Raw genomic sequence first — 19,031 nt, 5'->3', positions numbered from 1 at the left:
CCTGCACCGTGTCCCCGCCCCAGCCCCCTCGCCCCCTGCACCCAGGCTCGGGTGCTAGCCACGCGCGTTCCCCACGCCCCCGTGTCCCAGCACCCCCTGATCCAAACCCCACCCTCCCCACTAATAATTTCCCAATGCAGAATCAGACCGAAACCTGGAGAGAGAACGTTGCCTTTCTGCTCCCCTCGCCCCCCCCCCCCCTTTCTATAAATAATCCGGACTAGCGGGTCAGGCACGTCACACGGCAAGAAACCGGGACCCCGACGTTTTCTTCTCTGGGAATAGGGGGTAAAGGGTGAGGAGAAGGAGAAAGAAATCGCTCGTGAGTAGTGAAGAAAAGCGTGCTCCTTGACTCCTAGAAGAGACCAGGCACCATTTTATTCTTTTCTTTTTTTTTCTTTTTTATTTTTCTATTTCTTATTCTCTAACCCCCCTCCCCGCCCCAAATCCAATGGATTGCTCAGCACTTCTCCCATTGGTTTCTTTCCTCCCTCCCCCTTCGACTACTGCACCCACCGTCCCTCCCCCCCAACCCCCGCCGCACAACCCCCACCTCCAGCACACGTCTCGCCCCACGCAGGGGATGCTATTCTCCAGGAAATAAAGTTCAAACTCCTCGCCTCATAGGCTTGCTGAGACCAGAAATGGGCTCCCAGGCACCCGTCTTCCACTAGCACTCCACACCTGCTGTCTTTTAAATTCCTAATCTGGTTTTGCATATTTAAGAGGAAACATACATACACGCCCCAAAAACCCACAACCCGTGAGGTGCAAAACTGCCTCCCGCAACTACCAAAACTTACCCGAGGCTCTAGTTGTTTTTGTCTTAACGGAAGGAAAACAAAGATTTTACTCTGGGCCCTCCAGTGGGGTGATATTCAACTATGTATATGTTGTACACATATATGTTTTTTCTTTCTCCCCTTTAATTTTTTTTTTTTTTTTTTTTTTTTTTTTTTTTTTTTTTCCTTAGCAAGAAAATCTGCTCGGTCCCAGGCAGCCGCCGCTGCCCCTTTGATGTTTTGGTACACCGTGCGCATGCGCCTCACATTAGAATTACTGCACTGGGCAGACTAAGTTGGATCTCCTCTCTTCAGTGAAACCCTCAATCCCATCAAAAACTAAAGGGATGTGGAGAGTCCGGAAAAAGGGCTACTTTGGGATTTGGTCATTCCCCTTAATAATCGCCGCTGTCTGTGCGCAGAGGTAAGTGTGCCCAGCATTTCTCTTTTTCATTTCACTTTGAAGGGCTCTGTCTGCATACCTCTGTGAGCAGGGATCTGTAGTGAGGATCGGATAGATGCTGAAGACGCTGTGCCTGCTGCCTTATTGATGCCTGTTTATTGTCTTTTCTTTTTTTTTTTTAGTGTCAATGACCCTAGTAATATGTCGCTGGTTAAAGAGACAGTGGATAGACTCCTGAAAGGCTATGACATTCGTCTGAGACCAGATTTTGGAGGTAATGGGGTTGCCTTGGAAATAAGAAACAGCCTAGTTATAGCCTAAGCTGTCTTTTGAGCTTTGTGTGCGCTGTGCCTTCCCTCTCCCTATTGTTGGCTGCATGTGGTATATCGGATGTGTCTCTGTGTTACCATATTGAGAAAGTGATCCAAACTTAAGCCTATTTGTCAGTATCCAGCACTTAGATGGTCTTTCAGTGAGACCCTCTTAGAGTTTATAGGTGACTGCTGTTCTTCACCTTCACTGCTAAAATCCTTTGCTTCACCGTCTTTGCTTCATTGAGATACCAGCCTCTTAAGTTTAGTTAATGGTGTACCCAGAGAACCTGGCTTACTGGAGGCCATCGTGAACATTTTTGAGAATAAAATGTGCAGGCAATTGGTTGAAAAGTGGCATTAATCCCCTGTGCCCGCCTACTTTGGAAGAGTTCTGGCATGGTTTAAAGTGGCTGGTGTCTGGGTATTCTCCAGTCCTGGAAGCCCCACTGCTTAGGGCGGTGGGAGGGAGGGGGGGTTCGGGAGCGCCAGAAGGTAGGTGGGGAGGTAGGTGGGAGAAGGGTGAAGGACCCCTTGCTGCAGCCTTAGATACACTGTTATGCCCATTTAATTTTGCTTTAGACTCTTATGAAGCTCAAAGAGTTAAACCTGCTCACTGAAGGACAGTGGGAAAGAATGAGGAGGAGGGGGTTTTAGTGCAATATATAAAATTCCCTTGAGCTAGACTGATTCCTGTGCTTCTGTGAGTTATGTGTATTCTCACACTGAGACAGCTACATATGTAGACAGAATTGGAATCTCTTCCACAAAGGCACGTGTGTGCGTGTTCCATAGAGCGTTTCCTAGAGGAGTGCCTGGCACTCTTTTTAAAAAGGAGCAATGAGGGTGAACAGTGGGGGAGGGATCTGGGGCAGAATACCCCAAGCCCAGGGACTACTCTTGCTGAGAATGAATGAAGTTCTGAGAAATCACGTGGCTGGCCATCTTGGTTCGCAGGTCCCCCTGTGGCCGTGGGAATGAACATTGACATTGCTAGCATCGATATGGTTTCCGAAGTCAATATGGTGAGTACTGAGGTTTATAGTTGTACCTCTGCAGACCTTCATTTGGGGACAGGAAGTAGGAAGGGGTCAGTCAGTGGGGGTGGCATAAGCATGAGTAAGCATATGAAATGGGGATGAGGGCTGGGCATTTTGCTTTGGAACCCACTGTGTTTGAGGTTTCAGAGCCCTTGCTTTTTGGTCCCTAATGATTTTTCCAACCTGGTTCGGATACTTGAGAATTGGTACAGAGCAAGTAAAATGCATCATAATTCATGTGCAAAACACAACCACATGCACAAGATCCCTTGCAGAAGCCACATTTCCTAAGGTTTATTGAGGAAACAGGTTCATCAGGTGATTTTCTGAGTTTGGAGTGGGGTCAGGAAAAGAGGGAACGGTTTTGAGGCTATTTCACAAGGAATATAATCTTACAAACTAAACTGTCGCTAATAGACTAAATAAATGACCCTGGGATACAGATGTCCACTTGTTGCTTTCAGAGATGGCCTTTTTACAAGCTGATGGCTGTCACCTCCCCCCACAATTGTTCACCTGCTCTTTTAATGTCTCTTCCCCACAAAAATAAATTAAAAAATTGTCCACCCTGTGTTCTGAAGGTAGGCTCAGACCCATGTGCCCTATCTAGTCACTTTTTCAATGTTGTACACTGCATGTCCTAAGCTTATACAGTTAATGGACAGCAGCACTCCTTAGTGGCTACCTCCTTGGAATTGGGGCAAATGCTGAGAAAAAGCCTCTCTCTTCCTGACCAGGGACACTTGTGGGGGGTTTGTTTCATGCAGGAGCGCCCCCTGCTGCCCATGTGGGGGCACTGCAGACAGACAAAACCATGACAAGTGTCCTAGATACCCCAGAATACTTGGGCTGCTTCTTTCTCCAGTGACTTTTCTACTCTGTGTTGTTAAAGTTTTCTCCCTTGGAAAAGTCTGTCTAGAAAGGCCACATTTGACTGTAAGATGGTAATGTTACTTTCAATACTGAAAGCACACCGCACATTTCAGAAGACTGTTGTGGCATGGTTCTTCCTAGAAATGAAATGCACTAATAAAGAAAAGGGTGTAGTGTGTAAAGTTTTATGTAAAAGACTTCTCAGCCAGCCATCAGGACTTGAAAGTTAGGACATTTACTAATTAACTCAAGAGAGCAAAAGTAGTTGATATGTTCTTAATATTATGCAGATTTTCATATTCCCAGAGTTTAAATAGAGAGAAAACTCAAATAACTAACCTCATCCCTATACATTGTCCAAAGACAGGTGATAGTCATTAGCATTATGACATTATAAAACATAACTACTCCAGGGAACATTCAACTCTTTCTATAAAGTTTCCACAAAGTTTTAATGCCATGTATCTTCTTATATTCTAATTATTGGGAAGGCTTTTTTTTCATATAGGATATAAACACAGACTGAGACAATACTGGGTGATTCAGAACCACAGATTTCCCACATATTATGAAAATTCCCTGTGTGTCTAGAGAATACATTTTCCTTGGGAAACTAATTTCTCAGATGCACAAATATTCGCTTTTGTGGAATTCTAGAGGTCTTTCATTAGTTTAAATTTTGAGTTTTACTAGAAAAATTTAAAAAGGTCCTAATGTGGGTACTTCCTAAGTCCCAAAGACTTGAATCTAAATTGTGTTGCTAGACACAAAGTGATAACAGAAATCAGGTGTGGTTCTGTGCGTCCTGCATGTGGTTAAATTGGGCTGCTTTCTTTTGCCTTTTGATTTATGTTATTTTTTTACAACCCTCCTCTTTGGAGCATCACAAAAATGGTGTCCTATGGAAAATTAGGAAATAGATTCTAAACAAACAATGATGAGATGATAGGTCACCTGTGATAGGTCAGCTATGAACTTGGATATATTATATCCCCCAACTGTTTAGAGTAGTGCTGTGCTGTGTGTGTGTGTGTGTGTGTGTGTGTGTGTGTGTGTGTGTGTTTTAAATTTTGTTCGCCTTTTACCTGCATACAGCATTTTGGAAAGGTGTCTGAGCTGGACACAATGCCAAGACCTGCTAGTCAAAATATAGACCCAGCTAAGGTGGGGTGACATCTCTTAAAGCTGTTTACTGTTGATGAAAAATCATGGGATGTTGAAAGTGCAAAAACAAATGTCAGGTTGTAAATAGGCCAGTACTGCAGCATTAATGATTAGAACGAAATGTTAAAAATTCCATGCCAGATTCCTTTCTTAGCCTACTGCTACCACATGTGGACTTGTCCAGACACATTTTTTACTTGTTGAAAAATTAACACTTATTTCAGCTAACATTATAGTGACTTAAATTAATCCTTCAAAGAAAAATTTTGTGATGTATGTTATTTTTAAGTATGCTTATTTGATTTGAAGCAACAGATGGGAAATTTCATCATTGGTGTGTAAATAAAATAAAGATGTTTGTGGCATATTACCTCTAGTATAGGGGTCTAAAAGTGTTAATATGTCTTGATTATTTTTAGTTCTGAAAGAATGGTTGATTATTTAAATGAAACCTCAAAAGTGATTAACATACATGTTTTTGCCTCATTATCTTTTATTACCTGCAACCTCTGGTAATTGTAACTTTCTTTTACTATGGCGAATCTTCCTTTGAAGGATGGTAGGCTCCAGACCATTTAGATTGTCACTGACTCATTTGTACCGAAGGAAAAGAGACATGTCAATGTGATACTCTTGGTAAATGACAATGATCGAAAAATCTGAACCAAATCAGGAGGCTTGAATACTAGTTCTGCTTCTGCTGCTCAGTCATCCTCAGGGAATTCACAGATGGACAGGGCTAAATTTCCTCACCTGTTAAAGAGGAGGAATAGTCCCATTGTACCTATTTCAGGTGACTACCAGAATTAACAAAACTAAATATGTGAAAGTGTTGATGTTCCGTGAACATAGCTTATGTAGAAGACTGAATAACAGGCTATCATTCAAGAAAATTTGTGTCCACTCCAGCTGCTGCCCTAAAGGTAATATACTAGGTCTCAAGTTTGTTTTTTTTCTTTTTTTTTTATGTGTGAATTGAGAGGGGACATATTAATTTGACTTCCAACTCAAAGTTATATGTATTTCTGGTTTGGTTTATTTGGTAGCTCTGTTGAGTACAAAAAAGTTCCAGGAAAACATGGAAATCTAGCATAAATGTAAGGAAAATGCAGAATTCCTAAATGTCATACAGTTGTGAGTTCTTACTCGTGAAGGTGAGGACGGTAGCTTACTCAGGTGACTGTTGGCCCAATGCTAGATCTTTGGAAGAATGTGATTTCAATTAGAATGCTCCTGAGTGGAAAGCTTGGCTCTAGAATGAAATATTTTTAGATGTCTTGGTTACATTGGCAGGGATCTTTTTGTTAAGGTTCTTTGATGAAAAGTGCATTTTAAGATCCAAAATTGGCTCTGAGAATTATGGACTGAAATAGCTTTCTCTTCATTTAAAGTAGATTCTTCTCCATCTTGAAACAACACATTTGCCAACCAAAGAGTGAAGCAATATTTCACTTTTGAGGAAAGAGTTCTAGTAAACACACACACAAATTACCTTTTTATGGAATGGCAAATGAAGAAAACTGCTGCCTTTTTTTTTTAAAACAGATGTTTTCTTGCATCACCAGATGCACAGTTTAAAATTCAATTCAACACAAATGCTTATTTAGCAGCTACTATGATCCAGCCATGTTGTAGGCCTCAGAGACAGAGCAATGAACAAAATTGATTTGTTTCCTGACCTCATGAGACTTAATATCTAGGTGCTCACTATTCTTAATTCTTCTGTAGACTCTTACTGTACTTATGCTTAGCATAGTCTTATCTTTTCTTTAAAGCTTTTTTATGAGCAGCTAAATGAGTACCTAGTGGTCTGTATTTCCCATGAATTCCTTTGTCACTTCTTGGTTTCACCATTCATTTGTTATTTGCCATTTCAAAATGCTGTGTGTGTTACATATTCATTCTGTTTTCCTGATCATGTTATAAACTACATGTAGACAGTTATAATATATCACTCCATGTGGTTTTGCTCTATACACAATGACTGGTTGGATGTTAGACTCTGGGTGAATGCCACAAATATTGGGTAAACTATTTGTTTTCATAGCAGCAATTTGTTATTATTCACTAGACACCGTACCATATATGTGGAGAAACAGAGCATAGAATCCTAGTCCTCAAATTCAAGGCATTCGTTGTTTAATATAGAAAAAATCACAATACAGGATTATAAGTGCTTTGAAAGAGGAAATACAAAGGGTATATTGGGAATGCAGAATACTAAGATATTACATAGAAATTTATAGGTGAAGAAATTAACTAGAAATTAAAGGATTGTGGATAGATGTTCCAAGTAGAAATAATGGCACATAGGAGAAAAAGACACAGAAAAATAAATGGGGTTAGGAATTTGCAAGTAACTTTGACTGGAATTGGGAGTGGGAGTAAGGAGGTGATAAAAGCTTGTATTGAGATCACAGGTGGTGATCAAATTATAGAGACCATTTTTGCAGCTTGAAGTGTTAAATTTTGTTCCAAAGACTGTAGAGATCCATGAAAGGATGTGAATAGGAGAATTGCATGAACAGATTCACACTTGAAGAAGATGCTTCTGAAATATGAAGAGTTAAGCAAGACTTAAGTTGGGGGATAAGATGAAAACTCACTGCAAAAATCCAGGAAGAATTGATGAATTGAGGCAGGGATGTAAAATAGAAGAAAGAAAAACAGCACATTTATGAGGTAGAAGCAGAAGGACCTGGTGAATCCCAAATTTCTGATGGTACTATTTATTAATATTCAGAAACAAAAGGGGCATCCAAGTTGGAGGCGGGAGTGAGGGATTAGGTATACGGGCAGATGGTGAGCTCAGTTTGGGATATGTTGACTTTTCAACACACATGAAATCTCCCAGTGGGGATTGGGAAATACAGGTCTAGAGCTACGTAAAAAAGTCATGACTAGAGAGGTGAGCTTCTACATTGTCACTGTATAGGTAGTATTTATAACAGTATGAATGGACAAAATTAAAAAGGGAAAGTGAAAAGACAGCTACAGTTGGAGATCTGGTGAGCACAAGTCGAGGAACACTGAAAAGGAGTCCACAAAGAGTAACAAGGAGCTAAGCAACAATCAGAGAGTTAGGAAGAAAACCTGCAGATAACAGTGTTTTGGAAGTGTGGAGGTACAAGAGAGTTTAAAAAAGAAGGAAGTTATCAGTTGTGTCACATGCCAAAATGATCAATTGAAATAAGTTGTGAGATTCATCTACCGAGTGTAGTAGTAACAAGAGCTCACTGGTAAATATAGAGGACCTTTGGTAGTTGGGAACTATACTTTTGAAAAGTTTGGATCCGAAGTAAAATGGGGAGAGAGCAATTACTAAAAGGAGTGATATATAATTTGGAGAAGTTTCCTTTGGAAGGGAGCAGGTTGCAGATACAACACAGGAGATGGGTGGGGCGGTGGGACAGGAAGCTAAAGGCTCACTTAATTGAAGACCTCTGTATTCTCTCCAACATGGGAGACATTTCCTATTGAGAATAGAGGAGGTTAAAATTGGCCTCTGTGGAGAAAGGGTAAGTAAGTGAGGTTACCTGGGACACACAGAAGGATAGCCAAGAAGCAATGAAGCATGGTGAAGTGTATATGAACACTCTCCGACTACAGGCAGGCTTAAGCCTAAGTGAATTATGCTTAGAAGTTCTCCTACCCAACTTTTAGCAAGCTATTATGTTCTCTCCTTTTTCTTCTACTCCTTTGCGCCATCATCCCCTCTCCCTCTCTTGTATATTACCCAACATTTTCCACGTCATGTAACACAAATAGAATAGAATAAAGCTAGTGCTTATTGAGTTCTTAACTCATGTAAGTATTCTGTTGATTTGCATTATTTCATCCAATGCTCCTATAAAAACAGTGAGGTAGCTACATCAACCTACTTACAAAAGAGGAACCTGAGGCCAAGAGAGGTTAAGTGACTCGTTCAAGGTCACACAGCTAACAAATGATTGACTTCACATTGCTTGATCTTAACCATGCTGCAGTTTTAAGTTGTAGCAAAGACTCGTTAAAAAAAATCATTTTCATTCCTTGAGAACCCTGTTTTGTTGTAGTTGCTATTTTTTGAAAGAGTGGATAGATCAGAGAAACTAATCATAAGATGATACTCCTCACTCTCTTCGCCTTAAAAAAAAAATCTTAATTTTATTAGTGATTCCAAGTAGGTAGTTTATTCAGTATATATTAAATATAAGAAATGATACCCATCCTTGAGAAACACATACTTTAAATTACATCTGTTGAGCATGATTTAAACCATGCAATAAAGGAAAATTTACATAAGATCCAGAATATTTCATGTGTTGTAATTTCTGTCATTATGAATGGGTGCTGTTTGGTTAACTTGTCTAATAATTTTCTTTTGCCCTAGAAGAATCTATCAGATAACAATTAAGGCCAGTAATTGCCAGAAAATACTGGCTGCTACATGTTTATGAATCATAATCTCAGGGGTTATGGGCTGTGAGTGGACACTGTGTGAAAACACCACACCCTTTCCCCCCCTTTTTGTTATCATAAATACCTCATTTTCAATTGAACTTTTTTTTTCATTGAGAACACATTTTTCTGATTTCTGGTTAATTGCTTCTGCAGATAATTCTCCTAAAGGTGGTTGAATTCTTTTCCTTTTCTTCCCAGAGCTTTCCTTCCTCCATCCCATGTAGTATAAATGAGACTCATTATAAAGATTACATCTCTAGAAGACTTACCTATTTTAAAACATCTATAACACTTGATATTGACAGTTTATAAGTCTATTTTTTCTAGTTAACTCTTAGGGCAATTTTTTTGCTGTTACCTTGTGGGTACCCTGAACAATGCTCTTGCTTAACTATGGGCATGAAATAAAGATGTGATAATGGGCTTCCTCTGCAGGAGACAGCAGGCTAAGGAAGTATCTCAAGTTTCATGTTTTAGTGGATCATGTGTGCTTCGGAAGTGTGCTCCTCCAAGTAATTAAGTGGTTGTGGGAATTTTTTAAGAATGTAAATCAAAGTGTTTTTCCTAACTATATGGGAAGGGTGTATATATGTTAACTTTGGCGAAGGGCACGATTTGTTTTATGATCATTCTATAACAAAGTTTCTTACCTTCAGCCTTGCTGTCACTTTGGACCAGATACTTTTTTGTTGTGAGTGGGCGGTCATGTGCATTGTAAGAAATTTCATGGCATTTCTTGCCTCTACTCCACTCGGCTGCCAGAAGTACTCGTGCTGTTGTGAAAACCAAAAGTGTCTCCAGAAATTGCTAAATGTGCCATGTGGGGTGAGGGGATTGTCCCCAGTTGAGAGCCACTGGTGTAAAGAATGGTGTTGTGGTTTTGTCTCTAAGCAACTAGAGAAAAGAGATTTGTCACTGAGATTTTCTCATTGATTTTGTGCTTCGTCACCATTTTCATTTATGTTTGGTGGTACATTGTGACAAAACCAATTTGAAAATACCAACAAATATCAAAAGCAAAAATTACCCATATCCCTATTATTTTATTAAAACTGTGTTTTAATTTGTATTACCTTCTAGCTCTCGTCTATTAGCTTATTCATGTTTTACACATTACACTTGTTTTGTAGAGATAATTTTATAGTCTATATTTTCACTTAATACACCATGCATATTTTTACAGATTTATGCTTTCTTTATAAAAAATACACATCTCTACTACCACCAGTGTAAACTGGTGGGTATTTTTGCTCGATCTTACAAACATATAATGAATATATTGACATTTTATTTTTTATTCATTCTGAATTTTTTGAGAAACAATTTTAAAATATATTTTATAGATTATTAGTCATAATTATAGCTATCGATTATTTAAAAATAAACTTATTTATTTTATCTTTTAAATTTTTCTTTTAATGTTTATTTATTTTTGAGAGAGACAGAGCACAAGCAGGGGAGAGGCAGAGAGAGAGAAGGAGACACAGAATACAAAGCAGGCTCCAGGCTCTGAGCTGTCAGCATAGAGCCTGATGCAGGGCTCGAACCCATGAACCATGAGATCATGACCTGAGCCGAAGTTGGATGCTTAACTGACTAAGCCACCTGGGTACTCCCATATTTACTTTTACTTTTGCACCATTAACAATAATATACAAATCACATACAAAATAGAGAACTGGATTTAAGTAGCGTATAAATTGAAATTTTAAAAAATGATATATCAAGTTGACTCATATTTACACAGCCACTCTTTACTGTTTCTATTCTGATATTAATCAGTTTTTCCAAAATCAATTTACACTTTTCAGATGACAAAAATACTTAGGAACAGTTAAAAGAGGAACAAGAAGCAGGGGTTATGAGTTTTTAAAACACAAGATTTATGTGCATTTCATTTGCATTATGTATATATATGTGTGTGTATATATATATATGTGCGCATATATATATATATATATATATATATATGCAAGGAGAGACATGGCTTTATGTTATCCTGCTGCCATTTATATGGAAAAATATAGGAATGTCTTTAGCCCATTGTCTCTTGCTGGTGCTCATTTTGTTAACATTCTATCGGCATTTTTATTGCCAAGTCTTATTTTCCTTGCACTATAATTTGGCCCCTACTGCCCACTTACTTGCCAAGAGGTCTTAACTTAGAAGTAATTGTTTGGCAATTGAAGCTAAAATAACTTCTCTCCTAACACAATAGCAACAATTAATGAAGTTTTAAAGGTGAATCTACCTGTATCTTAGAAAAGTGATACAAAAGTAAGCCATAGAGGAAGATTGGAGATTTTGAAGTGTACAAATTCATGGAAAGTGCCCAGCATGATGCCAGACAATTAGTAGATGCTTGCCAAACATGGATTGGCAGAATTGGTTGAAAGGGTAGTTGAAGGACTTCAGTACATCAAGCTACCAGGAAGTGTTTATCAAGGGCTAACTTAAGCAGCACTCTACCAGTTAAGCTGGATTGTGGAAGGATGGGAAATGGGACTAAGGTACTTTCTAGAGTCAAGAAAGATTAATCTTACTGCCTGAAGAGGGAGGTGAGGGTTGATGGAGAGAAGAGTGTTTCAGATGGTGGGAGAGGAGACTGGTATGTCTCTCAGGTAAAAGAGTCAAAATAAAAAATTGGGAATCAAGTTTTACAGTGATTGTCAAATTTTTCTGTGCAGTAGAATCTCTGAGTCTAGTGTTAATATTCATATTTTTAAGGCCCATATTCAGAGTCTGACTCCTCAGTCTAGGATGGCGTTCAGGGGTCTTCATGTTAAGTTTTCTACGTGACTGACACAGGTACGATCTGAAAGGCACTGTTAGAGGAACATGAATTTTATAGTGAAGTTGGAAGCTGGATAATTAGTAATAAAAGAATTTGACAACAACTGACTGGCCTCTAGTTGTAATATGGATTTTTACAACAATATAAAGATCTAAGTAGTAAGGGTGGGTGGGATTTGCAGAAAGAGACTTCATGGCAAAGAGAGTTGAACTGAACAAATGGAATCAGTGCAATTTGAATAGATGGAAAATTAGAACAGTCCTGTGGGAAAGGGCAGTAGGGTATAGACAGCATGAAGAAAACCATTGCATATTAGCAATAGTAATATTGCAAAAATATAAATTTAGGGTATGTATGACTATCTTAATGCTCACAGAAATCCAATGACCTAGATAATAGTATTATCATCTTCTTTTAGAAATGCAGAAACTAACAACTGGATAGATTATATAATTTCTAAGATTTCACAGCTAATGTAAGTGGATCAGAATGGTAGGGTGCATATGGAGGGTATGAATATGTAGAGTGAAACTTAATTGCATAGGATCTTGATGGCTCTGCAGAAGAGACCTTGGGATTTCTTGGGTGGGTGCTCTGACACTGTGAGAGAGCCTTAAGCATCTTCACAAGGAACAAAGTTAAAGGCAGAAAACACTTCATAAAGGAAGTATGAGAACATTGAAAAACATTTTCCAGATCTGATTTCTATTTTTATAAAATGTCATTTGGAACTTCCACACTAATTTTATTGACACATCATTAAAATGATCGCAGTTCTATATTTAAAAAGAACAAAGGTTGAACAATGGTTGCAAAATGGTGGAGGGATGAGGACCTAGCACAGTGTTTGATACTATGAAAAAATTAATAATAGCTGTATTGATTATTTAGTTTTAAGATGTCTGAAAAATATCAGAAATACTTATATTTTAATATACATTTCATGGTAATATGATTTTGCTATCCTTGTTTAGAAAGGTAGCTATGTAATTGGTGGTTAGTAATAGTAGCATTACACGTTACATATAGGGACAATGGCACTGAATAGCTCCCTATTAATTATTTATGGCTGCCTAATTATAATTCTTGAAGTATGTGCTTAAACTTTAGGCCTCAGTGATTAAACAAACATCTTGAGGTTGCTCCTCTAAAGATCAATAATTCAGTGCCTAATTGGTAGAAGACCATTGCATCAAAAACATTTTTATAAAATGTTTATCTCCAGACTTTTACATAGTTTATTAAATTAAATAGTTTTTATTTTATTTATTTAAAAAAAATTTTTTTTTAACGTTTATTTATTTTTGAGACAGAGAGAGACACAGCATGAACGGGGGAGGGGCAGAGAGAGAGGGAGACACAGAATCGGAAGCAGGCTCCAGGCTCTGAGCCATCAGCCCAGAGCCCGACGCGGGGCTCGAACTTGCGGACCGCGAGATCGTGACCTGAGCTGAAGTCAGACGCTTAACCGACTGAGCCACCCAGGCGCCCCTTAAATAGTTTTTAAAAGCCACTTCTCACTCAACTATTTTATTTTTTATTTTAAATAGAAATGATGGTTGCATCATGAGAATTAATCTACTTGACTTGCTTAATAAATGTGTATTTATCTAGCTATAAACTAATACATAATGTTCACTATCAAACATACTCAAAGTAGAGGTTTAAAGAGGATTTGAGGGGCACCTGGGTGGCTCAGTTAGTTGAGCATCCAAGTCTTGATTTGGGCTCCAGTCATGATCTCACAGTTGTGTGAAATGAAAGCCCACCCCCACATTGGGCTTTATGCTGACAACATGGAGCCTGCTTGGGATTCTCTTTCTCCCTCTTTCTCTGCCCCCGCCCCCAATCTTTCAAAATAAATAAATAAATAAATAAACTTAAAAGAAGAGGATTTTATAAAATATGTATAAAGTTATATTTGCATCTCATGGTCATCTTGACACTGGTTTAGGGTTTTGCATTTTCTATGAAAATAGCGATATAGTGAACAATAATGGAAATTAAAGGCCATTTTATTCTTCATTATTATCCTGCTAAGGGGAAATATTGGATAGTATGGCTTGGAATATAGATAAGTGAAAGGTGACTTTCTTCTGTGGAAACAGTCCCATTTATTCCTACCTTCCAATTTCTAAAGCATCAACATAGAACAAGTAATATTTTAGAGAGTGTGCTGTTCCTCCCTTCCAGGAGGGAGCATTTGTTTTAAAGTAATTATTGAATCTTCTTGCTTCTTAGGACTACCGTTTAAATGGATTTTACAAGGGACGGTATAATCAGACAGGTAGCTCTTAAATAATCATGCAAAGATCATCTTTACAAATTGTCCTGTTTTGTGAGGCTGTTGACATTTCATCAACTGTAGATGTTTCAGGAAATATTTTAACATTAATCTTTAAAGAATGATTTATAGGCCATTTTAAGGAATATCATAAATAAGAAGGAGAGTTGTCAACAGCTTTAAATATAAGTGAATAGGTGCCCATTGTTAGGTTGTAAAATCTAATCACCTTTCTGTATACTTACCATTGTTGCAGATACTGTGCTCCAAAAAATGAAATTTAAATATTTTTTTCTGTCTGCTTTCTTTGACCTACAAAGAAACTTAAAGACTTATTTTGTAAAGACGTATTTCTATTTCTTTTTCCAAATGAGTGTTTGAGTTAATAGACCCCTTGAAGCATTCTCCCATCAGTCAGTTGTGTAAACCTTTCCTCTTTCAAGCACTGTTAAGCCAGCTCTTTCTTTTGGTGGGGCTGATCTGCTAGGCTGCGTAAATTTGCATCTGGCTTATGTGTTGGAAGAATGCTTTTAAGTGTTTACTTGAATCATACTAGCTTGTCGGTGTGGCAAACCATTTTTCTAACTGAATTCATTAGAGAATACTTTGTTATTCTAAAAGTCATAATATTTTAAGTACTTGCCAAATTTACACGTGAGAGATATGTAAAATTACAGAGCATATGAAAAACATAGTTTCCTCATTTCCTTCAGGTTTTTTTCAGTGCTTTATTTTAGACTGCTTGTTGGAGGCTAAGTTCTGTTCTATAAGAAATCTGAATAAAATCATTTTGCCAATTGCTTTTTAACACTACAGAGTAATATTTTCTAACAAATATATATATATATTATAAAATATATAAATATAAATATATATATATATTATATATATATATAATATATATATATATATATATAATTCTCTGGTTATTCAGAAAGATCAGCTTTCATGTTCATATCTTAATTATACATTTTCTAACAGACCAGGAAACTCTTACTGTCTATCTATTTAATGAACCAGCTTTGAAAGCCACATTTTAAAATGTCTTTATTTCATTAATTTACCAAACTGACTCTGATCATCATCCCCACCACTTAGGTGGAAATTTGTTGTTAATGGAACTTTTTCTACTTAGGATACTTTAGTCAAAGTGGCAATGCTATAGGTGTGTCTTGGTGTTAAAATTCCCAGATTGGGACAGAATACTTCTTAATTGTTTATGTTCTCATTAAAAAAGTAGCCACAATCCTAGAGCTCTGGGTTTCCCATTTTGTTGTTGTTTTAGTGCCTAGTGCAAATACAGCAGGAACAAAACTTGATTAAATCAAATGCTGCTGTGTCTTTGAGCTTTAAAGAGAGAGAGGGGCAAGAGAGATGCAGAGAGGGAGAGGCGAAGAGGGATAGACATATGTATTCCTGTTCTTGAAGAGTGTGTAATGTGTTTTCAATAGTTGAGAAATAGCAGAAGGCCTTTCCTACATAGTCACTGTGTCCTGTTTAGTATAAATGAATATTTATATATGTAAAGTATGCAACAAAGATTACCATGAAAAAAATATATATATATATAAAATCAGGGACTGTCTTTTTGAATTACGTGATATGGAATCAACAATATCAAAATGCATGTGGATTCTTTCTGTACTTTTAAGCATTTGATAATTAATACATATTTTAATTAAAAAAAAGTCAATGAAAACAGTTTTGAAAAATTACAGTATACCTGGAACTGGAATTTGAGCCTGATTTGTCCCCTATCCCGTTTATTTTGTGTTTTTCTGAAGTGAAAGAAAAAGGAAGTTGAAAAAATTGAATGGACCTGCCTCCATCATAATCTCCCAGGATGATTGTTAACAATCCACATTCCAGATTCTCAGATGATTTTTGGGAAGCCTACAAAACTAAGATAAATAGAACATAAGGAAGTAGGCAATCTAACTCATTGAGAGGTCAGTTAAATTAGTAATTATCACTATGTCAGCATCATTAGAGTTTGTGGATAAATTGAAGATTATGATTTACTTTTTTCCTGGCTATTATAAATCCTCTTTCATCACTGAGGAATAAATCCAATTCATGCTTGAAACAAAAATCTGCTCTGCAAAGGATATGGTAATCTTGAGAATTAAGAACAAAATTAGATCTTGATTAAGTTTTATGACTTTCAGAATGAAGAAAATATCACCCCTTGATACCTTACTTGTTATTTTAATGAGGTGGTACCTATCTCAGTATCAGAGCATCTCAAAATATTCAGTAGGCTGATGATTAGCATTTGTGTGAAATAATAATTGTGATGTATTTCAAGGTCAATCTAAAAACTTCAGTTTGAATACAGTTGTGTTCTTCACGGTTGAGAACAATATGTGGCTTAAGCAAAATGTTTCTAATTTCTTTTTATCTACTTTATCAAATATACAATTGGGTTGATTAAAATCAAACATAAAATTTAGGGTATGTATATTTTATATATCTAATAATATACACACACACATATAATTATTAAGCTCTATGTTTCTTTTGAAAGGTAGCAGTCCTTGGGCTAAAAGTATGTTATTGAATTTTTCTAGAGATTATTTCTATAATTATTGTGAAAAAGTCAGTTTTCATATCAAAAGCAGGGACTGGGAGTTCTGGATTTGTCCTGAATTTGTCACTGGTGATAAAACCTTGTACAAAATTCTTGTTCAGCGTTTCTGTATTTGGAAATTAAGGGAATTAAATGAAAATTTTTTGTAATATTTATTTTGTTAAGTGGGTAAATTTATCTGTTATGTGATTTTCTTAATTTTCTTCCATTTAAAAAATATTTTCTGTTTTTATCTTGAATTGTTTTTATTACTTATTTCTGTCCATTACAGAAAAATCAGTAGCAGTGTAAACTATAATTAAAAGTGAAGATGCCTATTAATATCACCACCCAGATATAAATACTGTTAGCAAAATGATCAGTAAGCCTCCAGACTTCTTGGGAGGTACGTGAAATATTATCAAATGGTATCAGACATCATGTTTTATGATTTTTGCTCTTAATATTTTGTGAACATCTTTTGATGACATCTAAAATTTTTCTACAACATAATATCTAAGGGTTGCATAGAATTTCATTGATTTTATTAAATCAATCCTATTTTGACAGACATTATGATTATTTTGTGGATTTTTAGTATCATGAATGAAACTATGTAAAACAATCATGTATTGTCAGATTTGACAGATAGGTAGATAAATGGATAGATATTTGTCACAGTAAAATTTAATGAAATAGTCTATCCTTTCCCTATTATTTGAAATCTTGTCTTTATCATATAGGGAATCTCATCTGTCCTTAGGTCTATGTTTTTACTCTGTAATTTGCCTCATTAATATTTCTCTCTCTCCATCTTTCTCTCTCTCCCTCTCTACATATATGTGTGTGTGTGTGTGTGTGTGTGTGTGTATAGTGTAAGCATAATATTGTTTTAATTATTTTAACCTTAAATATCAAGGCAAATCTCCCCTCATTATGTTTCTATTTATTTATACTTAACCATTGTGAGATAGTTACACTTTCATACAATCTTTATATTTTGGCAAGTTAAAAAAAAATGCTGTGCCAGCATTTTGGTTGTAATTGCTGGAAATTTGGTAGAAAATTTAGTTCTCAACGGCAGTGGCTCCTTGTATTGAAAACCATACTATGTCTCACCATTTATACATAGTCTGCTGTGTCCTTCAGTAAAATTATACTTTTCTACATGGAACTCTTGCACATTTCTTGTTAAATTTATTCCCATAGGCTTTACATAATTCTTGCTAAATTAATTCTTAAATACTTTACAGTTTGTATGGTTATGGAAATTAGGATTTTTATATCCAATTATTATTTTTGATTCTTGGCCAAAAGAACAAATGCCATATAACCATCTGAGAAGGGTGTTTTTTATCTTTACCACTCCGAGTACCATTTCCATTGCAATTTATGCATGAAATACCTTTGGTATCGGTAACCTGTTTGAATAGATAGATAGATAGATAGATAGATAGATAGATAGATAGATATTGTGCACTTTTTCAGTTTATTATTCCTAACCAACTTAAACATTTAAAATAATTGTTTTATTTCATTTCAATCTCCAACATAGGATTGACTTACTTGGTCCCATAAAACCAACATGAATTACCATTGAAGATGCAGTCTTCCATTCCTTTACCCCAATGAGGTTCATAAAATTTAGATTTAAAGCTAAAGTCTCCTTTTAATATATCCCCTTTTTATCTTGCATATTGCAAACCTTGTGAAAATAGGAAACCTTTTTTTGCTGTAAACCAAATCATCATCACATGCTACGTTTAAACTCTGGTATCTATTACTTGATGTATGTATGGATGATTTAATTACAGACAGTTGAAGAGGGCATGTTTTATGTTGAGGGCAGATACAACCAGAGAATAAAACAATGTTAACTGACACAGTGTGTGAATATAGCCACAAATACCTTTTTCAGAGTGAAGACTTGTCTGGATTTAATACTAAACCTAATTGACCTTGAATCATACTTGATCGCCAAATATTGAAAACTGTAAAGGTTAGGCTCTCCCATTATGGTAGTCTAAGTTCATAAGTGATTTGACCATCTTAAATACACTGACTTATCAATCTGCTTTCCTGAGAAGTTTTTAGTTTTCATGTTGAATCCTTCAGCTAAGAATAGTTTAGTTGTGCATGAAGTTTGAGATTACTATGTTGAATTTTAGGGAAAACATAGAATAACATATACATTTTAGGGAATTATAGTGTCTCCTTGGTTGAGTTGTAACTTTTGTATTGGTTAAGTCAGAATGCCTTTAAGAAAAAGCAAAAGCACAGATGGAGGAGGACTTTCTACAAATTAGTCCAGCATTGTCAATAGCATATGGTATTTGGCTGTCACATACATAGATACACACATATACAT

At 36.5% G+C, this 19,031-nt stretch overlaps 1 protein-coding gene across 3 annotated transcripts in view; it reads left to right on the top strand.

Moving 5' to 3' along the window:
* GABRB2 (gamma-aminobutyric acid type A receptor subunit beta2) overlaps positions 1–19,031 on the top strand; it is a 237,480-nt gene that overhangs the window by 634 nt on the left and 217,815 nt on the right. For 2 of the 3 annotated variants that reach the window (XM_060634932.3, XM_060634934.3), the window contains exons 2-4: positions 978–1,206; positions 1,368–1,459; positions 2,454–2,521. In XM_060634932.3, coding sequence (XP_060490915.1) covers positions 1,130–1,206; positions 1,368–1,459; positions 2,454–2,521 — 237 coding nt within the window. In that variant the 5' untranslated portion in view covers positions 978–1,129. Of the gene's footprint in view, positions 1–242; positions 323–977; positions 1,207–1,367; positions 1,460–2,453; positions 2,522–19,031 lie in introns of those variants that run through there. The other variant, XM_060634933.3, reaches the window with a different exon arrangement.

This window comes from Panthera onca, chromosome A1 (genome assembly GCF_046562875.1).
Source record: "Panthera onca isolate mPanOnc1 chromosome A1, mPanOnc1 haplotype 2, whole genome shotgun sequence".
Taxonomy (NCBI): Eukaryota; Metazoa; Chordata; class Mammalia; order Carnivora; family Felidae; genus Panthera; species Panthera onca.
This window is presented reverse-complemented; position numbering and strand designations above follow the sequence as displayed.